Below are 18426 nucleotides of genomic sequence, written 5' to 3'. Positions count from 1 at the left end.
TCTCCCTCTTTGCCTTCTATTTTTTATAGACCAGGAAGAAGAAACAAAATCCAGAAAACAGGATGGTGGGAAGGTGTGATGAGAAGAAATCAGATCTGCAGTCTAGGGGAGAACAGATGACGACAAGGTGAGCTGCTAGTCTCATAAAAGATCCAAGAATAATGATGGGGAAAGCTCTATGTTCCCCAGCAGTTTTGATTGCTGATGAGACCTGAGGCATGGTCTCTACTTAACAGGTTTTGCTGGCATAACCATATCATTTAGAACTGTGAAAAAAATCCCACCTCTCATCTCTACACCCTACTGTAAGTGTAGGTCAAGCGGCAAAATAGCCCATTCAGGGACTGGGCTTACACAACGCCAGTTACATGGTTCTGCCAAAAAAAAGCTGCCTTTCTGCTGTGGGTATGTGGGAAGGAGATAGTCCCTTTTACAAGTTTTTCATGCTTAGGTAAAGTCTGTAGAAAACTTTAAGTGTTTCTTAGTAACTACTTCCTGATGGTAAACTGGGAATACTGGGCTATCTCTGAAATCAAAAAGCCCAGCTGTTATCATGGCAATTTTCAAAAGTCAGCGATTTAAATCCTTTCCTACAGGACTTTGGCTTACGCTGCAAACAGATACAACACATACCCACTTGTTGCGCCTTCCTCACAAGACAAATTACGTTTTGATCTTCTCTCCATAATTTGATCTTAAGATTCACTCCCTCCCCATACGTCCCTCAGAAATCAGTCTGCTGCTTTCAAAGAAAACATCTGAGGTCAAAATTTCATGGGGTGTGGCCCATGTAACCTTCGGCTTCCTTTGAAGCTGACCCAGCTCCAGTGCCTCTGAGACCAGCAGAAGTCAGGAAATAAGAGCATATGGTAAATACTTTAACTTACACTAGTTTGGCATTCAGTTCTAGCATGATTTTTCAGTGTTTTGCATCTAGTAAGGCGTCTGTTAGCTCAAAAGGCCCTGGCTCAAGAGAAAAAAATGCAGTGACAGTGGATAGACACCAGCGTGCCAAAGCTTGTTGCTCAAGAAAGCTGGGTGTGCCATACTAGGTATATACAATATGTCTATTCAGGTTTGTGACAGATAAAACCCGAGTTCTGAAAAAAACGATCTGTTGAGGTTTAAAGCTCAGTAGGTTTAAACCAAAACAAACACGATAAGCAGTACTAGGATTCTGAACACCTCCAGAGCACTCAGCTTACCAGCGGTCATATATTTACAGACTGGCATGTGCCCAATAATAAACAGTGAATCCAATAATAAACAATAAAGCTTGCTGTAAAGCCACTTACTATAGCAGTTATTGCCTCTATCAAGAAAACGTCTTTAAAAATATTACCTTTTAATACTTCTTTTTTCTCTTACTCCTTCCTTTACAGAGCCAGGGTGGATGCTATAAAAGAAATAAAGATTAATTAGAGCGGGCTAATTCTCAAAAGAAATGTAGCATAAACATCTTCCCCCTTCACTTACCTGATATTGACCACATACACAGTGTAATTCCAGTTCTGGAAAGTACGGTTTAGCTGAAAAACAGGAAGACATTGATCACATGGATGGTGAGATGTTAATGGGGCTCTTTGTTGCTTAAGACAGAGATAGAGTTTCACCCTATTTCCCCTTGAGAAAACTCCTTCAGTTTTTCAAAGCAAAGTGAACACTCTCTTGTTTCAGTGAGGTGACTGTTACATTATAACTGGTCATGAGAGACCTGGTCATGACATAGTGTACAGGTGAATGCACAGGATGCTGAACTTCTACTCTCCTCCAGATCTTATATTTTCAGAAAAAATTCAATTAGAAAAGATTTACTGATAAAAAGACAAGGTCAAGTTTCACCTAACTGCCTACAACCTTATGATGAACTTCTTTCAGGTCTTTGTACTATTCATTCTAAGTAGACAATGGCTGCTCAGTTTCCCTCTAGGAGACACTTTCGCATACTGCTAGGATCAAGAGACACATTTCTAGATTCTCTGGCTCAGGTACCTATGTACTTTGCCCAGCTACTGCTGCTAAGAGAAACAACCTTGACAGGTATGAATGGCTGCATTTCTGATTTGTAGATGACTGCTGATGGTTTCTCTTCCTTAGCTTCTGAGAGCTGAAAGCTCCCATGTTTATTAAAAGAAAGATAAAGAATAATTGACATATATTTATGATATCATATTTTCCTTTAAAGAGTTGGTATAAAGACTACTTACAGATTGTTTGAGTGCCACTACGTGAACTGTCAAAAAGGACAGAGAATATTCAGAAAGGAGAAACTTTCAGAGGCAGGGAGTTCAATTACTGTCCACCTAGAGGGCCCAGATAGGATCTTATGTCTGCTAAAATGGGCTGAAAAACTAGGGGCTACCAGAAACCCACCAAATGACCAATGGCAGAAGACTTCTGAAGTAAGGAATATTAAATTCACACAAATGAACATTGCACTTTTTTATTATTTCTGTCACAATATAACTTCAAAACTACATTAGTGTTTCGGCAGAAAACTCTTACTCTATATAGTGATATTGCAACTTAGATATTTACCTCTTTCAGAAATTATAATTTCTCCATGCTTTCCAAAATCTCAACTAGTATCTGCATTTCTTAAGAAACCAGCTGGTATAGTGGAGACATTTCAAAATTTTTTCTATAGTGTCTAATAGTCCCAGCTAGACCTGAATCCATTACTGCACAAAGCAATAATAGAAAGATCCTCAGAGAAAATACATCAATTGAAGAATTTATTTGGTATTGTCTCTCCCTCTTTTTTTTTTTTTCCCTTTTCAGGTTAATAACATCATTGGGTAGATTCATATATGTAATCATACAGGAAAGTAAACTGAACTTACCCATTCTGCAACCACATCATGTACTTTTGACACTGAGTCGGAGTGGGAACTAAAGACAGTTATAGATATCCTGTAGAATAGCCCACCTGTCCATTGAAAACAGCATTATAATGTTAGAAACAGAGCAGATTTACCTTTTTAATAATAAGACTTTAGTGTCATAATGAATATAAATATTGGGCTGAACACCACATAAAACGACACCTCAAGCTCTTGTTGGCATTATAAACATTTTCAGTGAACAAGCCCTGCAGGCTTGAGCCATTTCTCACTAGTCCTGTCAAATTAGACATGAATTCCCTCCCTCCCTGTATTTTTACAGATAGTTGAAACATGATGTGTAAACTCACAAAAAAAGTACTTATAAATAGTATTTCGCACATCTTTAATGTCGTGTGTAAAACCAAGATCATGGAAGTGTCACAAATTTAAAAAAGAATCACAGTTTCTGAAGTCTTTAACACAGATAAATTCTGCTCTCAGTCACATTGTTATTATCCAGAATTCAACCACTGCAGATTAGACTTAAAACTTTATGAGAGCATATAAGGCTCATCAATGGAAAGTAACAATATAACCAAGGACAGAATTAAGTGGGAGAAGAGATATCCACCTCTTGTTTTCACAGTGCAGGCTTTGCTCTCTGGCCTGGCAGTGGCCAGATACGAGAAGTACATACATTAGCTTTACAAAACTGGCAGCTGAACAAACCATCTTTCAGTCACAAAATATGTCACACTTGGCTTGGTGCAATTTTATATTCAGTAAAATTGTCTTGAAATGGCAACAGATAAACATAAATTCTCTTTAAGGTCATGAGTTGGTAAGCAGCATTTCAAGATTTCACATCTAGTAAAAAACACCAAACCACCTCATAGTTATATTCTGTATTAAAAGTCTATACTTTTCACAAGTCAAAACTTTTTTTTACTGAGCTACTAAAAATACCGTATGCTCTGGCTGGATAAAATTACCCAGGATGTGAGGGAAGTATAAGAGCTTCTGGATCAATTCACTTGCGTGTATGAGCACATGTGGCATTGCTTGGTTCAGGGCAATTACAAATGAAGTTGTGGATCTTGATCACAGATACATGCATTTCATATAACTTAGAGAGATACTATATGAGACAGAAAAGGACATGACAACAATTATACAGAAATCCATTTCAGTCTCTTGACTGTAAAGGAATTGCTCTATATTTCTGAGTCTAATTAAAGGGCCTTTTATTTTAGTTATGTCCATGAGCAGCAAATTTCATTATTTCACAACTTCACAGAAAATCATTTACAAGAGCTTGAAATATAACTATCTCAAAAAAATTTGAAGTCAGCATTTTCTGATTTAATTGTGCGTATTGTTTACTATCCTATTAACGAGCTGGCTTGAGTATTGTTCTTTCTTTTTATGATGGAAATGATCATATGATCACTGAAATTAGTATGAAAATTCCTCTGTGATAAATTACTAAAGAATTGGTTTCTTGCAGGATGATGGCTTACCAGTTACCTTCTATGGTAAGCTGTGATTAAATTTTAAATATTGATTTATTGTCTTTTTCTTTTCTTAATTTAGTAGACACACAAATTTTGTGTTCAATTTAAATTGAAATAGCGTTTTAGTTTTTTTATTATTACTGTGATAGTTTCAAATAAAAAAAGAGAAAAAAAAGGTTTTGGAAGGAGAAAATTGGACTCTGGGCAAGTTGAAACATTTGCAAGACCTGGATCTCATTTATATGTATATATCCTGTATATACATATACTGAATTTTATATGCATAAAATACCTTTTATATGTGCTACACAGACACATACATACAGAAAGCGTGCATTATATGTATTCTCACATAGTCATATATAATCATATATATAATTATAACCTTATATAATTATATATGGACAAAATTGCCTTCATATAGGAATATGCAAAGTATTTTTAAAATCAAATATAACAACTACAAACTAGTCAACAGCTTCAAGATCTCCACCAGATGGTGACTCAAAGCATGTTTTAATGAGGCAAAAGAAGAATAAGAACAAAGAACTAATCTACATTTTTAAACACTCTCAGGAGACTGCAGAGGCTGATAATGAAAACTAAAATGATTTCTCGGTCTCCAAATTAAACAGTGGAAATCCCACCCCAAAATGCTGAATGAAAAAAAAAAAAGTATGGGCAGGAAATTGATGAAAAGTAGCCAAAGATAATCTGAAAAAAAAAAGGAAAAAGAATCTGGAAAAAACCATTCTCCCCACACCCACCACCAACTACAAAAATACAACGGTCAATTAAAAATCAGGATTTTTTTTTTTAAATTTTGTTAGGCAAATTAGCCAAAGTTTCTTTTGTAAAATCTTTGCTTTTTGAAAGTTAAATCCTAAAAAATACATGAATATTTTAAGTGAAAAACATTCATACAATCACAAATAATAAAAAGGCATTAAAATATACAGAATACATGGCAACCCAATGTATTCTCACAGTCTCGTGAGAGCTGTCTTAGAGAAGTACACAAAAATTAGAAATCTCATGTTAATGACATTCACTATCACTAAGATATAACAACTTCCCTTCTACAATATAAATTACTATTCTAAAATCTTAATTTGCTAAATGGATCTATATCTAAAGGATGAATATCAGCTACTTCTATGTTGAGTCTACCAACTGAACGTCTAACAGATAAGATGATCCGGGGTTTTTTTTTCTACATCTAACTTAACAGCTTGACATACTGTAGTTGGCTTCAGATTGGCACTGGCAGCCCATCGCAGTGAAGGAATAACATAAACATGATAAAAAGACTGCTGGAGAGCTAGTAAGCTGATTCAGTAGAGGGTAAGGGGTGGTACTTTGGCTTGTCCCAGATGATAAATTAGCCATGGAATGAACATGTGCCAAAAGTGACGACTGATGGTACATTACAGGAGAAACTGGCATTTGGGACTTTATGGAAGAGTGATGGACAGCTGCTCCAGGTGTTGTCACAGTGCTGTTCAAGATGGTCTCTTTGTGCTGAATAATAACTCCACTGTATGAAGATGTCAAAGGTAACGCAACATTCATTATTGCAGTTCTAGATAATTCCAGAATAGAAGAGAGATTTGCAAAACGTCCATAATCAGCATTTTCCAAATCCAAGGCATGAGTACTAACAACATTCAGAGAAGAAATTCCTCCTCCATTCTTGCTAAAGGATCCATACACCTCTCCTTTCAAATCCCATTCGGAAAGTCTCAATATGTTTGTTGATGTCAGGAAAGCATAATTCCTTATGTCTTCATTATCACCAATAATTTCTTGTTCTACTGCCCATAGAGAGGATCTCAGATTGTCCCCTTGATTTTCAACTGAGTTTTGTCCTGAAACAGTTAGATGACTTCTTGGTGTTACTGTTGTTGGTAAACTTAACTCTGCTACATCCCACTGAGGGATAAGGCTTGGAGAAATTGTGTCAAGACGGTTCTGAAAACCCTGTATGAGTGGAGGTGTTGTGTAGCTGTTAGGGGGTACGCTAACTCTGAATTTTGAGTCTGAATGAAGAAGGTGCCTTAATTCCAAAGACAATGTCATTGGAAGGATGTCAGAGCTCATCATAGCAATGCTTCTTAAAAAAACACCTGTATGTATTTGAACTTTAATTCTTGCTTTATCAATAACATTTGTTACAGCATCATTTGCTGAAAGACTTTGAGACTGCAGTGATCCATAAGTTCTTGCACTGTTTACCAAAGTCTTAAACGGTGTGTTGATCAGGAAAGAAGTATGGCTATCCCCTGAACGTGAAGACTGGGCTCCTGAATATGTTGGAAGGACAGAAACAAGCTGCTGCCTGTTGTTTAGGGCAGTCACGTTGGTGCGATCACTTACTATGTCAGTTCCAATTTGCATGTGCAAACTATCTAATATAATCATTTTTTCTGTGGAGTTTTCGAGTACCTTATCAAAGGGACTTACCTGTACCTGTACAGAGGGTTGACTCAAAGGTACTTCCAGGGAAGGGAAAGGAAAATCAAAATAAAATTCGCTGTCAGAAGACATGGTTAGGTTTGCATAGCTCATTATTGACTGTAACTGTGATACTGTTCTGCCATTACTTTGTGAAATTCTCTTTGAAAGGCCTGGAACAAATGATTGAAAGATTTGTGTTTCCAAAGTTGATGCATGATGAGAGCAGCTCATTTCTTCAGCCCTGTAACTTAATAATCTAATGGTAGATGTTTGTTCAGAGATACTTTCAGACTTAGCAGGTGAATTAATGGATGGCAGTCTCTCTGTTGGGGAAGAAAGCAGTTTATTAAATGAGAGCCACAAATTTTCTGATGGCTCCCTAGAAAACCCTTTAGATATCTCTTCGAAATGATAGGAGACAGTCCAGAAACTTGCTGTTAAGGAAGGGGAAATATCTACATATTTTGTTGGAAAATCCAAATAACCTGAGTCCCAGAAGTCGCCAACTCTATCCACATTCCCTGGCTCCACTATGGAAAACACTGATTCTTCATTTTGATTACTATCATGAAATGCATCTAAACTGTTCTCCGGTACTCCATTTCTGAGGTTCTCTCTGGGCTTCTGAAAAGGTATTGAATGTTTTAAATAATGAGACAAGTAATTGCTACTAGATATAAATATGCTATCACTTTCCAAATCTATGTCAGTCAATGATTGCTGATAAACAGGCAGAGTCATTACAGCATGCTTAAATGATGAGCTTGTCCAGCCTTTTCCTGCCACAAATGCTGAAATTGTTAGCAGTTCTCTACTGTGTCCTAGGACTGAATTTGTCAGTAGGATGTCAGGCATAAATTTTGTGTATGTCTTTTTCATGTTTTGAAAAGAAGTTGTTTGGTTTGCACGTGGGGTCTCTGCAGAGGTTAAATTTGTACCGTCTGCTGAATGATACTCCTTAACATGTATAGATTTTCTAAAGTGAAATTCAGTGTTTGCTGCTAATGCAGAAAAAGGTTTCCTGTCAGCATTGCCTTCTATCATTTCCATGTAAAAATTTCCAGGATTGAAATATAGCAAACCTAGCACACTTTTTTGAAGTGATTTCTCCTCTGTAGGTGATACAGGTAAGCTAGAAAGAGAGTGATGTCTGTCGTCTCCAAAGTCAGAAGTGATATGATGATGAAATACAGTCTCACTCCACCAACTCACAGGCTCCAAGAAGCTGTTTATATGCTTTGAATTGGTTGTGCCACTGTTGGAGAATGAAATCCACGGGGTTTCTTTTTTGTGTTCATAAGCAGTGTTGCTGCTGCTAGAGTGGAATGCTGACTCAGAGTAAGAAAGATCTAGCCCATCTGCCAAAGTCAGTGCTAGCTTTGTATCAGGACTTCTGTTTAGAGGAAGAGGAACTGCTGCATTCACAGAAGGTTCTGTAGCAGCATCTTTTGCATCAGAAGTGCCATGAAGTGAACTTCTAGAATAATTTGAAGTATTTTCATTTGGTAACTGATTCACAACAGTATTATCTAGGTCGATCTTTTCTGTAAAAGTAGACCAGGTATTGCCAGTCTCCTCGGAAGCAGCTGATGTGGACGCCGTTGGAAGAAACAAGCTGTACATGATTTTTCTCTCTGCGTTGTCATCTCCTGAAATTTTACTGGAACGGGGAGGCCTTTGTTTCACAGGCCAAATAATTGGGGTTGAGATAATTCCTATGGTTTTGATCCCTTCTATCTTAGACTCTTGCTGCCTCTGTGGTCGTATACGGGAGGATTCAGGTGAATATCTCTTCATTCTGAAGATAACCGTAGCAGGAAGTCTTAATTCCTGCAGGTCTGTGTGTAGTAAGCCACATAGTTAGTGGATTAAAGAAAATATATGCAACTTAACTGTCTGTTCTTGGCTGTCTGCTCTTGGCCTAAAAATCAACTTACCAAGAGTGGAAAATGACACCAGTTAGCTGAGTGGAAGTTTAATTTACTTCTACTGAAAAAGAATTTGGCTTATTTTTCTTAGTCGCTTTACTTTCTCTTGGGAGGCTCAAAGCCAAAGAAAGGACTTAATTGTCCAGTTTTAACTCATACTAACACTAATAAGATATTTGGTTCCTCCTGTAGTAACAAAAATCAGAGTTAATTGCTCATGGTGAACATAGAATGAGTGGCTCCACAAAAAGAAGAAAGCACAATTTGGAAGAAATTTTCAATATTTTCTTCTTAGTTCTACAGATCTGTAAATCCAAACAGGCTGAATTCAGATAAATTCTCCCACATTGTCTACTGTACTGCCTGATTGCCAATGTACAAGAAATGATCTGCCAAGAGAAAAAATACTCAAAGAATTTAAAACACTACACTAACACCTGATGCATTTGGAAAAAACAAACAAAAAACCCAAACCAAAGCCCCCCCCACCTCCCCAGATTCCAATTTACTTCTGTGGAGTACACGGAGAAAAAAATATTTACAAAAAATATCTTTAAGCCTCAGATGAAAATTGTACAAACATATCCCTGTGTTGTTGAGAATTTTTAACATCTTTAACAAGCTAATATATATTTGAGTAACACCTCACAAAATGATGCTCAGTCTCTAGGAGACAGTGATATCATAGAATTTAAAAAAACCTCAAAAGAAACCCATGATTTTTTCCTGTGCTAATAATAGGCTCATTCACTACCTTATTTTTTCCTTTAATCTTTCTAAATGAAAAGTAAATGATATCTGATACTGTCAACATTTTCCCTAGTAAGGTCTGATCCAGTTCTTCTTGAAGTCAGTGGAAAGATTCCTGTTGACTCAGTGGAAGTGGCTTTGGTCCATAGCAATGATTCCACTTGGCTCCTGTGCCCAGCTAGTGAGGAACAGACAATCCCAGCATATTACCACTCTGGTTGCACAGGCAGGAGCTATACAATGGCCCATAATCTGCAGCCTTAAAACATTTCAAAAGCTTGATTCTCTATGGACCCTTATTAAAAATACAGTTCCCTTCCCTTATTCTTTGCATGGGTAAATATAGTGGGAAACACCAAGTGAGTCCCTTTTGCACAAGAGCCCAGTAAACATGATACAAATAAACAGAGTTTGGTTCTGTTCTCATTTACACCATTCTTACATGGTCCAGTGAAGTTACTCCTGCTTTAGTTCAGTGTAAACAAGAGCAGAACTGACATGTGACCCTTGACATTATGATACCATATTATGGTATGAAAAACACACCTTAAAATACAATAAATTTGCTCTAGAGACAGTACAAGGAAAAATGGAACACAGGATTTCTTACCATTGTTTGGCTTATCTTTTCTATTAGTATCGGGCATGTTAGTGGTGACAGTGGGTGGTGTAGGAGTGGTAGCATTTACAGTAGCTGGTAATAAAGATGAGAAAGAGGTGAACTTGAATGAAATATGAATGTTAATAAGGTAAGACAAAATGGGAACAACGCATGACAATGTAAAATGAAACCATCTACACACAATGCCATAAATGTTAAATAAACACATTATTTTTTCTGCACAGTGATGAATGGATATGAACTGAGGTCCCAATCCTGCAGTCTTCACTTTCACTGACTTCAGTGGGAATTTTGCCAGTGTAAGGATTGCAAGATCAGTCCTGTACTGCTTTCATAAACTCAAACTTCTCTTATGAGAGCTTCAGATCCAAACAGCTGTGCAAAGACCACAAAACAGATCTCCTAAGTTCTAAGACGGCATGCACTTAGCATATTGCTTGTGAAAAGTATAATTGTCCCTACTCAGGGGCTGAACATGAAAAAACAAATATGAAACTAAAATGACCATGTAAGGATCCAATTAACTCCAGTGAGCTCCACACAATGAAGAGAATTAAAATCAGGCTTGGAATGAGTAGAGTAGAAAATACATTTTGAAAGCTTTATGTGGGATCTCAGCTGTAGTGTTCCTATTGACTCTAATAGGAGTCATCCCATACAACCCTGGCAAATGCCTCCCAAGAGAACCAGACAGAACACTTTTCAAATTCAGAGTGAGAAGCCAAAACTACAAATTTCCCCACAGGAGACTGGGAGGGTATATGTGCTAGAGGAACTCAAAGGTCATGCCATTAGATTTTCAAATAATAGTCTGAAAAATAATTTAATTTTATCTAGTAACTCCCAGGGAATGCAAATCCACTCACTGATAGATATCTTTCTCCCTGAAAACTTTTTTTTTTTTTAAATGTGAAAAGTTGGTGCAGTATAATCTCAGAGTGCTACACATCTTTTACAGACTTTGATGAAAAACTAACCTGGAAAGGTTAAGCAATTGTATTTTAGTTAGGAAATTGCACTTTTTACTCTTTGTGAGGTAATTTTAGCTAACCTTTTAAGTCTGAAAGTCATAAACTTAGCTTAGGGAGCAGATTCATGTTCAGATTTGGTGAAACAAGAGACTTGGGCGAAGAGAAAGAGGAGTTGGAGACTGCAGCAAACAGGTTTTAATTGGGAAAGTGAATACATAAAGTGACAGTCTATAATACAAAAAAGCTCTTCCTCTGAGCAACAACAGGGCTTTATTGTCTAAGAGACCAGTCAGTTTTAAGGCTTCTTAATGATTGCATCTTCCAGCCAACACAGTTAAAGGAGGCATCGTCTAATGAATGAAAATATTTGCTAAGTATAATGGAGTAAATGGATCTTACATCAGACTGTAGCTGACATAATCTGGCATTCACCAACTTTGTTACTGGTCCTATTGCACAACACATAACAACAAAAATGAAATACAAATGGGCCTCTCTGTTTAAAAAAGGCTGCAGAGCTGACAGAAATAGACAGACAGACATCTTTTTATGATTTTCATTATCATGACATTAATAATGATGATGAAGAACAGGGTGAACCTGATCTGCCACTTCCAAAGTGACAAACACAGAACAGCAGTGACACTTCATCAAACACTTCTCAGTGAAGGAAAGAGTATTACCTCTTGAAAGTACTCATAGTGTTTACTGAAGATGTGATGGTCTAAAAAGTTGAAAGAGGCAAGTTTGAAAGGTAGCATCTTTTACTAGAGGCAATTTCTTCTACTAGACAAGTTAATAAAGCTGGAAGAAAGGATGAGGCTTTTAGAAATGCAGGCTTATTTTGCTGAAAATGTGTCCATTTCTGCAGCCATATTAGCTGACCTAACAAAAGACATTCTCTCTCCTTTCACACCACACCATTTTGATAAAGTAAAACTATCAAGAGTTCTTCCAAGAGAACAGACAAAGGTCTTTATATGATGTCTTTATTACCCTTTACACAGAAAACCACAAATACTGAATAATTGTTGCTGTCACATTTACCTAAGGTATTTGAGTAGTATTATTTAGATCATGTTGTGCTTTGTGAATATGATGCCTGAAAATTACTGTTTGAAATCTGATTATGGACATAACTGACATTTCACTTTTCCTGTGGAGACCAATACAATATGTTCCAAGACCGTGAACCAAATTTACCTCAAGAAAATCTAGAAGTACACTGAAGACTGACACGGATCTCTTACTGCCTTCCCAAGCACAGCACATTTTCCTTTTTATTTTTAAGCTAAATCTGATTTACTTATAAATGTTAGTTTTGAAAGAATTCTGAGACTTCCTCCTCCCTGTTTATATTTTATTGTCTTCTGTCTCCATCCTTCACCATTCAGCCCAAAAAGGATAGAGCTAGACATTATATTTTTGGTGCAGCTGCTGCTGTGATTAAAGTTTAACATAAGATACCACCTCCTTAGCAGGTTTGTGTTGATGAAAGTATTGAGGAAATGAGCTGATGTTGTTCCATGTCAACTATTTTTATAGAACTTCAGCCTCTAAGCGGAGAGGAAGAAATAAACTGTCCTTCCATGCCCAATGATTCACACAGCATGGAAATCTTTAGGATTCACCTATTCCTTGCATTCACTAAGTGCCGCAGCAAGTGTTTTATTAAGTAATAGCTGCTGGATTTTGCAATTTGATTTAAAATTTTTACCTGCTAATATCGAAGTATCTAGCCTCAGAATTGCTTATTGAAAAGAAAATGAATAATATTCAGTTCCTTTATTTACATCTGCTAATTTTTTATTTACAGATATACCCACTTCTTATCCTGGTTAATATTTCACTGTCAAAATGTGCAGGTGGAAAAGTGGATAAAGAAATTAAAGCAGTTAATCAACTCAGTTTTGATATAATGGATACAATTTCAAAAAGGTATTATCAAGGGAGTGATTCCATATATTATACATTCAGGATACCCACACACTTGATGAGACTAAGGAATTCCTTTCCTTGCTATTTTTTATTACACTTCATCCTTTTAGAGACAATAATAAAAAAAGAAATCAGATTAAAAAAAAATCAAGGACAATAAAGACTTAACAAAGATGAAACTGTGAAAATGACCTGGGCTTCTTACCTTGGCAAAGGCTTCCCAGGTTTGCACAACTGGTTGGTTCTATTGTAGAGGATGGAATTATGTATGAGCCTTTAGGAAAATAAAGCAAAATTATTAGAAATGTTCACCTGCTAGGCATAAAACTACCATGTCTCTAAGTATATCTTGAAGTGACACAGCCCTCTTCTTAATTTGTCTCAGAGGTAAAACTGATATTGCCATTTGCGTGTGTTTTCATTTTCTGTTGCTGCTGAGGTAACCAAGAAAACCCCACTGACTTGCAAGTTACAGTCACTTATGCATCCTCCTCTGGTTTTCTTATCTTTTGCTAAATAACATCCTGTTAAATGAATGCAGCTTGTGTGTACTCCATAAACTGGCTTTAAGCGCAGGGGTCATACCTGTATAGGATATATACAGTCTTCATGGGTAATGACGTGTGCCTTGGAGATGCAACCACTCTCTGCTGCCATACTACAAGTCCCACATCATACACTTCTGAGTAATCTGCCTGTGGCAGACACCAACCAGATAAAAGGTGATTAAACTTGTTTCTCTGCCCAGGGCGTAGGTGTGATTAATATTCTGGTATCCATGATTTATAAGCAGATAATGCTATCTGTCTATATCTCTACTGAATTATTCACACCAACACACACACACTTTGATGATCTAGAGACAAAACCAGGGCATATAATAATAAAAAAATGGCTATAAAAAAAGAACTGCTGAAACTGCATTAAGTACACTTTGTGTACCCCAGCAGTTCAGCTGCAGATACAGCTGGTTTTGCACACTGCATTGAAAATAATGGGGTCATAGAGCATGGCATAATCTGAACCTACTGGGAGCGTTACCCTTTTGGCTTTTGCTTTACCACTTCAGAATCCCATTGACTCCACACAGTTCACTCATGAAATGCTGTATCCTTGCACCAAATTAAAAAGCCACCACCCACCAGCTCCTAAAACTAGCTAGGAAAGTATTTCCTGAGATGCAAGGACAGATGATACTGAAATCATGTCACACCACAGGTACCATTACATGTATTGCTGACAAAACATAGGGTAGACTTTAAAACATGCAATTCTCAGCAAATATTAAAACTCCTATTTTTTTTTTTCCTTTTTTAAAATGGTTTAAGAGATACAGGCAAATTCAATTCTTGGTACACTTCCTATGAAATCAAGGAAAGCTGTTCTAAGTGAGTATACTACCTCCTGTATGTGATTTCTTTTTCTCCTCCCAAATATATTTGCTAATATTAGGCAGTCAATATCAAAAACTGCCTGTAAGTTCCTCCTTCTAGTTCTGTATCAGTGAAAGCCCATCTGAAAGATAGCTTGGAATATCTGTGGACCTTCATATTTTCCTCAGTGAGTATTTAAAAAAAAATTTAATTGTTGAAACTCAAAATATCCGGTCCAACTTTACAAAAGTTTGTGTCAGAAGACTGTATATTTTGAAGACTAACATTTTAAGTGAATGTATTGAATAAGTTCTTTTATGTTTTATTTGGGTTGAATTCTGGCCAGACTAGATTTTCCCTTAGTGTTCACTAAAGAAAATACAATGATCTGGATGCAAGCAGGTACTTGGCATAAGCTACTTTATGGTGCCAAGTGACATGGACAATAATGTGAAAGCAGATATGGACCTGTATTATGGACACTTTGTGTGACATATCCCACCCACTTCAAATGTCTAAAACTCAGACAGCCGTATCTGCTCATCGTGCTAGACCTTCTTTACAGTCAGTGGAGAGGAATAGGCACTCCCACAGCAAAAACCTTCTGACTTAGCACTGAGACATATTCTCTGGTATGAGATACAATGACCTTTTGGAACAGTCTTTTTCATTCCGCAATTCATAAACAGCACTAAGCATAATTAGCTCAGCCCAAAATGTCATTCAGCTGCCTTAGGTGGACAGATCATACCCTGAGTTAAATCTGATAGCGAATTTAAGAATTCCTATGGCCTTTGGGAATGAAGGACACAAATGAAGAGTGCATGAAGGAAATGCAGTTGAGAGTGTGGACAGACATGCAGCCACATTATTCTTAAACTGAGAATGTCATACCCTGCTATAGGTGTAGTCAGTGCAGGCATCAAAATCAGTACCAGAAGTTAATTAAGTGCTTCTCAGTTTTCCTTCACGGACCTCTGAACTGATGTTGTTACACCACTACCATTACCTAGGCTACTTGTTTCAAAATTAGTCTGGATACCCGGGCTGTGCACATATACCTTTAAATTCAAGCCGTGTGAAGGTACAGCAATAAAAATGGAATTCTGTCAAGTCTTCCAGAAACACCCCACGATGATTGTACAGCTGTGAAAACATTAGTCTAAGGAATAAACTAGGAGAATGTAAAACTATGAAAAGATTATCTGGAACAATTTGCCTGTGTTTTTAAGCTCCGTGAATCTACTTATAAGGGCTTTGAAAAAAGCATGAAAGTAATACCCCTTGAAAAAAGCAAGTACTGTTGAGGAACAGATATGTTGAGATCACTGTTAAATGCTTGGCTTGTGGGGCTTTTTTTAAGTGAGATTCTGCTTCCTGGGGAAGCATTATTGGAGCTATGTGAAAACCTTTTTTCTGCATAAATCCTTCCATTACTGCTAAATGAAGCCTAATCAGTCAGAGTAATCTCCCTACTGCCACTGGTTTATTCATGGTTGATAGCCTGACTCATCAAATCTCCTGTTGAAGGCTGATTTCACAATGAAAGCTTTTATTCAAGAAGATGAAGGGAAGAAAATTCTAACGATTCCGTTTCTGAGACTGGTCATCATTTTTTAAATGGCACTGCACTCACTATTTTCTTTTAGGAAATGTGCTGGTTCACGAAAGCCTGTATCACAGGGAATGATTTAATGCCTTCAAAAGAAGACAACTGACCAGTGAATGAATTTTCTCACAGGCTTAGTTATAGAAAATAACAATGTTTATACAGAGACACATTTGAAGTTGCTTCTATAGACAACTGGGCCTAATACAGGAATGCCAATATATGTTTTCTAAAATAATGATCTGCTGTAGGGAAACTGCTAAAAAATGACATCCCAAGAAATAATGCTGTGGAACAGAAATAAGTGCATTGTTTCTATGACTACAGCTATGATACCACATTTCTGTCACAGGACTGTACACTAATTAACAGAAAGAATGAGACATTCCAGTCCATATTAAACAAGAGCATATTTACACAGGTCTTGGTACATTGTTTAGGAAAAACAATATGGTAGTCTTCATGGTATAACGGTTCAAGAGGAGTAAGATTTTCTGGGAAGTTATTTTCCCTCAGATCAGTTTGTACTGATTGAAAAGCAATGATTTTTTGTCCAGAAACCTTCACCAGTCATGGTCAATGTTTAGATTGGCCTTTCCCTTGTTCTGCTAGTGGAGTGAAGGCACCTAGTTGCTAGTGTTTTTATAGGTATTGCTTACATTTCTTTTAGCAGAGGCATGCTGAGAGCTGTCTAGCTGTTAATGAGTACTTCATATTTTCGTTTGAGCAAACTAAAGCAAGAAAGATTTTTTTTTAGCCACCTTAATCCCTCTTGAGATATTAGATAGAGAGACTAGCACACCTTAACCATGCCAGCTTCTGTTTTAAGCTAAGGATTCTTAGAGAGCTGGCAGATGCAGAACACAAAACAAAACCACGTGTTCTGAAGAGGCAAAGGCTTTTCAGTTTTTTTTTTGTTTTTTATAAATCTGGAAAAAAATATGTTTCAGTAGAAATATTGTCAATCACCTTTAATAACATGAACACACATAAATTACACCTAGATACTTATTAGAATCAAGTGTCTGAGCTATTAAATGAAAATAGATTCGACAATGTATTGAATTTCTTGAGCAATCTACAGGAGGAAAGACATTCAATAATTACCAGTTAAAAGAACAACTGATAATATGTTGTTATGAAGATAAAACTCAATGATTTTGCTCTCAACCTCTTCCTGCCTGTCTGCCTCTAATTTAATCTTTTCTCTCACTTTTTGGACCATATGCATCACTGTTTTGCCACTACTTTTGTGGCTCTGTGCACACAGCAAAAGGCTAGCAGTTGCTCCTTCTGGTTGATCAAAGGGTTGAAAGGCAAGTATGAAAACATTTACTAAGTGGTTAGCTAACTCCAGAGACCACTGTAACCTTACTTGAGTCTAGCAGGTACTTGCCTGTTAGCCCTGTTTTGTAGGAGTTGAAGGCCAAACTGTTTAGGGAAAATGCTGATCTGCAGATCATTTCAAGCAGCAACTCAATATACTTAGGGGAATTGCTCCTTTCCTTTAGGGAATCAACTGTACCATTTCAAAGTCTCTGGTAAGAGTGGTGCTCAAGTCTAAGAAAAGTAAGACCTAGCTGTTTCTCTTTCACAGGAACTCTTTTTTTTTTTTTTCTGCAATGGTATATGTTCAGCATAATGCAGAAGTGTGCAGGGAAAAATAAGCAAAAAAGATTTGGCAAGGCATACTCACCACAACTCAAATTGTTTTCTGCTTTCAGTGCTGAAGTTGGAATACTCCAGAATTCATTTTCCCAGTCTACAATGTTTCCTTTCACATCGCAGCTGAGGTTGGCCAGTGTTTGTGCATTCATGGTGAAATTCCAGAGACGGAAGTTGTAAATGTCCCCATTTAAAGAACTCACTTCATTGCTGTTAGAGCCCAGCACCAGCCTCCCATTTCCAGGGATAACTTTACCAATGATACCTGGACAGGACACTATACCATAGGTGCTCTTGGTATATATACCTATACTACCCAAGACACTATCCCCTACGACACAGAGCTGTTGAAAAGTCCCTGTGAAAAACTCTGGCTTTTGGGGCAATGCAGTCTCAAGGATGCACTGTGTGCCTGAGATGGACAGAAAATGGCCATTTGCGGTCTTCCCAAAGCTGAGGAATTCTGTTGACAATACATCAGTGTAGGAGAAAACCTTCCAGTCGTCATTGTCATCACTACTGGCCTTGGTTGCTTCAAAGCATAGTGTAAACTGGCTAAGCTCTGGTACTAAGACAGTTTCTGCCACAGACGCAGCATCAACATCAGGAACCTGGGGAATGATGACTTTCTGATTCCTCAGAGACACGGCAACTAGAACCAAGAGCAGATATATAAGTTAAAAAAGAATAATTTCATTGTATAGAAATAAAGGCAAATTGGAAGCGAGGCTTCAAGCAACATTCATTAAATCAAACGTTCATCAGGTGTTTTTT

The 18426-nt window shown here is 37.2% G+C and overlaps 1 protein-coding gene across 5 annotated transcripts in view; it reads right to left on the bottom strand.

Moving 5' to 3' along the window:
* The window catches only part of ADGRG6 (adhesion G protein-coupled receptor G6), a 124344-nt gene that overhangs the window by 55006 nt on the left and 50912 nt on the right, over positions 1 to 18426 (bottom strand). For 4 of the 5 annotated variants that reach the window (XM_069852021.1, XM_069852022.1, XM_069852020.1 and 1 more), the window contains exons 4-9: positions 17684 to 18304; positions 13211 to 13279; positions 10085 to 10168; positions 2844 to 2929; positions 1477 to 1529; positions 1343 to 1396 (exon numbers count right to left, since the gene is read on the bottom strand). In XM_069852021.1, coding sequence (XP_069708122.1) covers positions 1343 to 1396; positions 1477 to 1529; positions 2844 to 2929; positions 10085 to 10168; positions 13211 to 13279; positions 17684 to 18304 — 967 coding nt within the window. The remainder of the gene's footprint in view (positions 1 to 1342; positions 1397 to 1476; positions 1530 to 2843; positions 2930 to 10084; positions 10169 to 13210; positions 13280 to 17683; positions 18305 to 18426) is intronic. The other variant, XM_069852023.1, reaches the window with a different exon arrangement.

Source organism: Phaenicophaeus curvirostris, chromosome 2, assembly GCF_032191515.1.
Source record: "Phaenicophaeus curvirostris isolate KB17595 chromosome 2, BPBGC_Pcur_1.0, whole genome shotgun sequence".
Taxonomy (NCBI): domain Eukaryota; kingdom Metazoa; phylum Chordata; class Aves; order Cuculiformes; family Cuculidae; genus Phaenicophaeus; species Phaenicophaeus curvirostris.
Note: the sequence above shows the minus strand (reverse complement) of the source record. Positions and strands in the feature narration are given on the sequence as shown.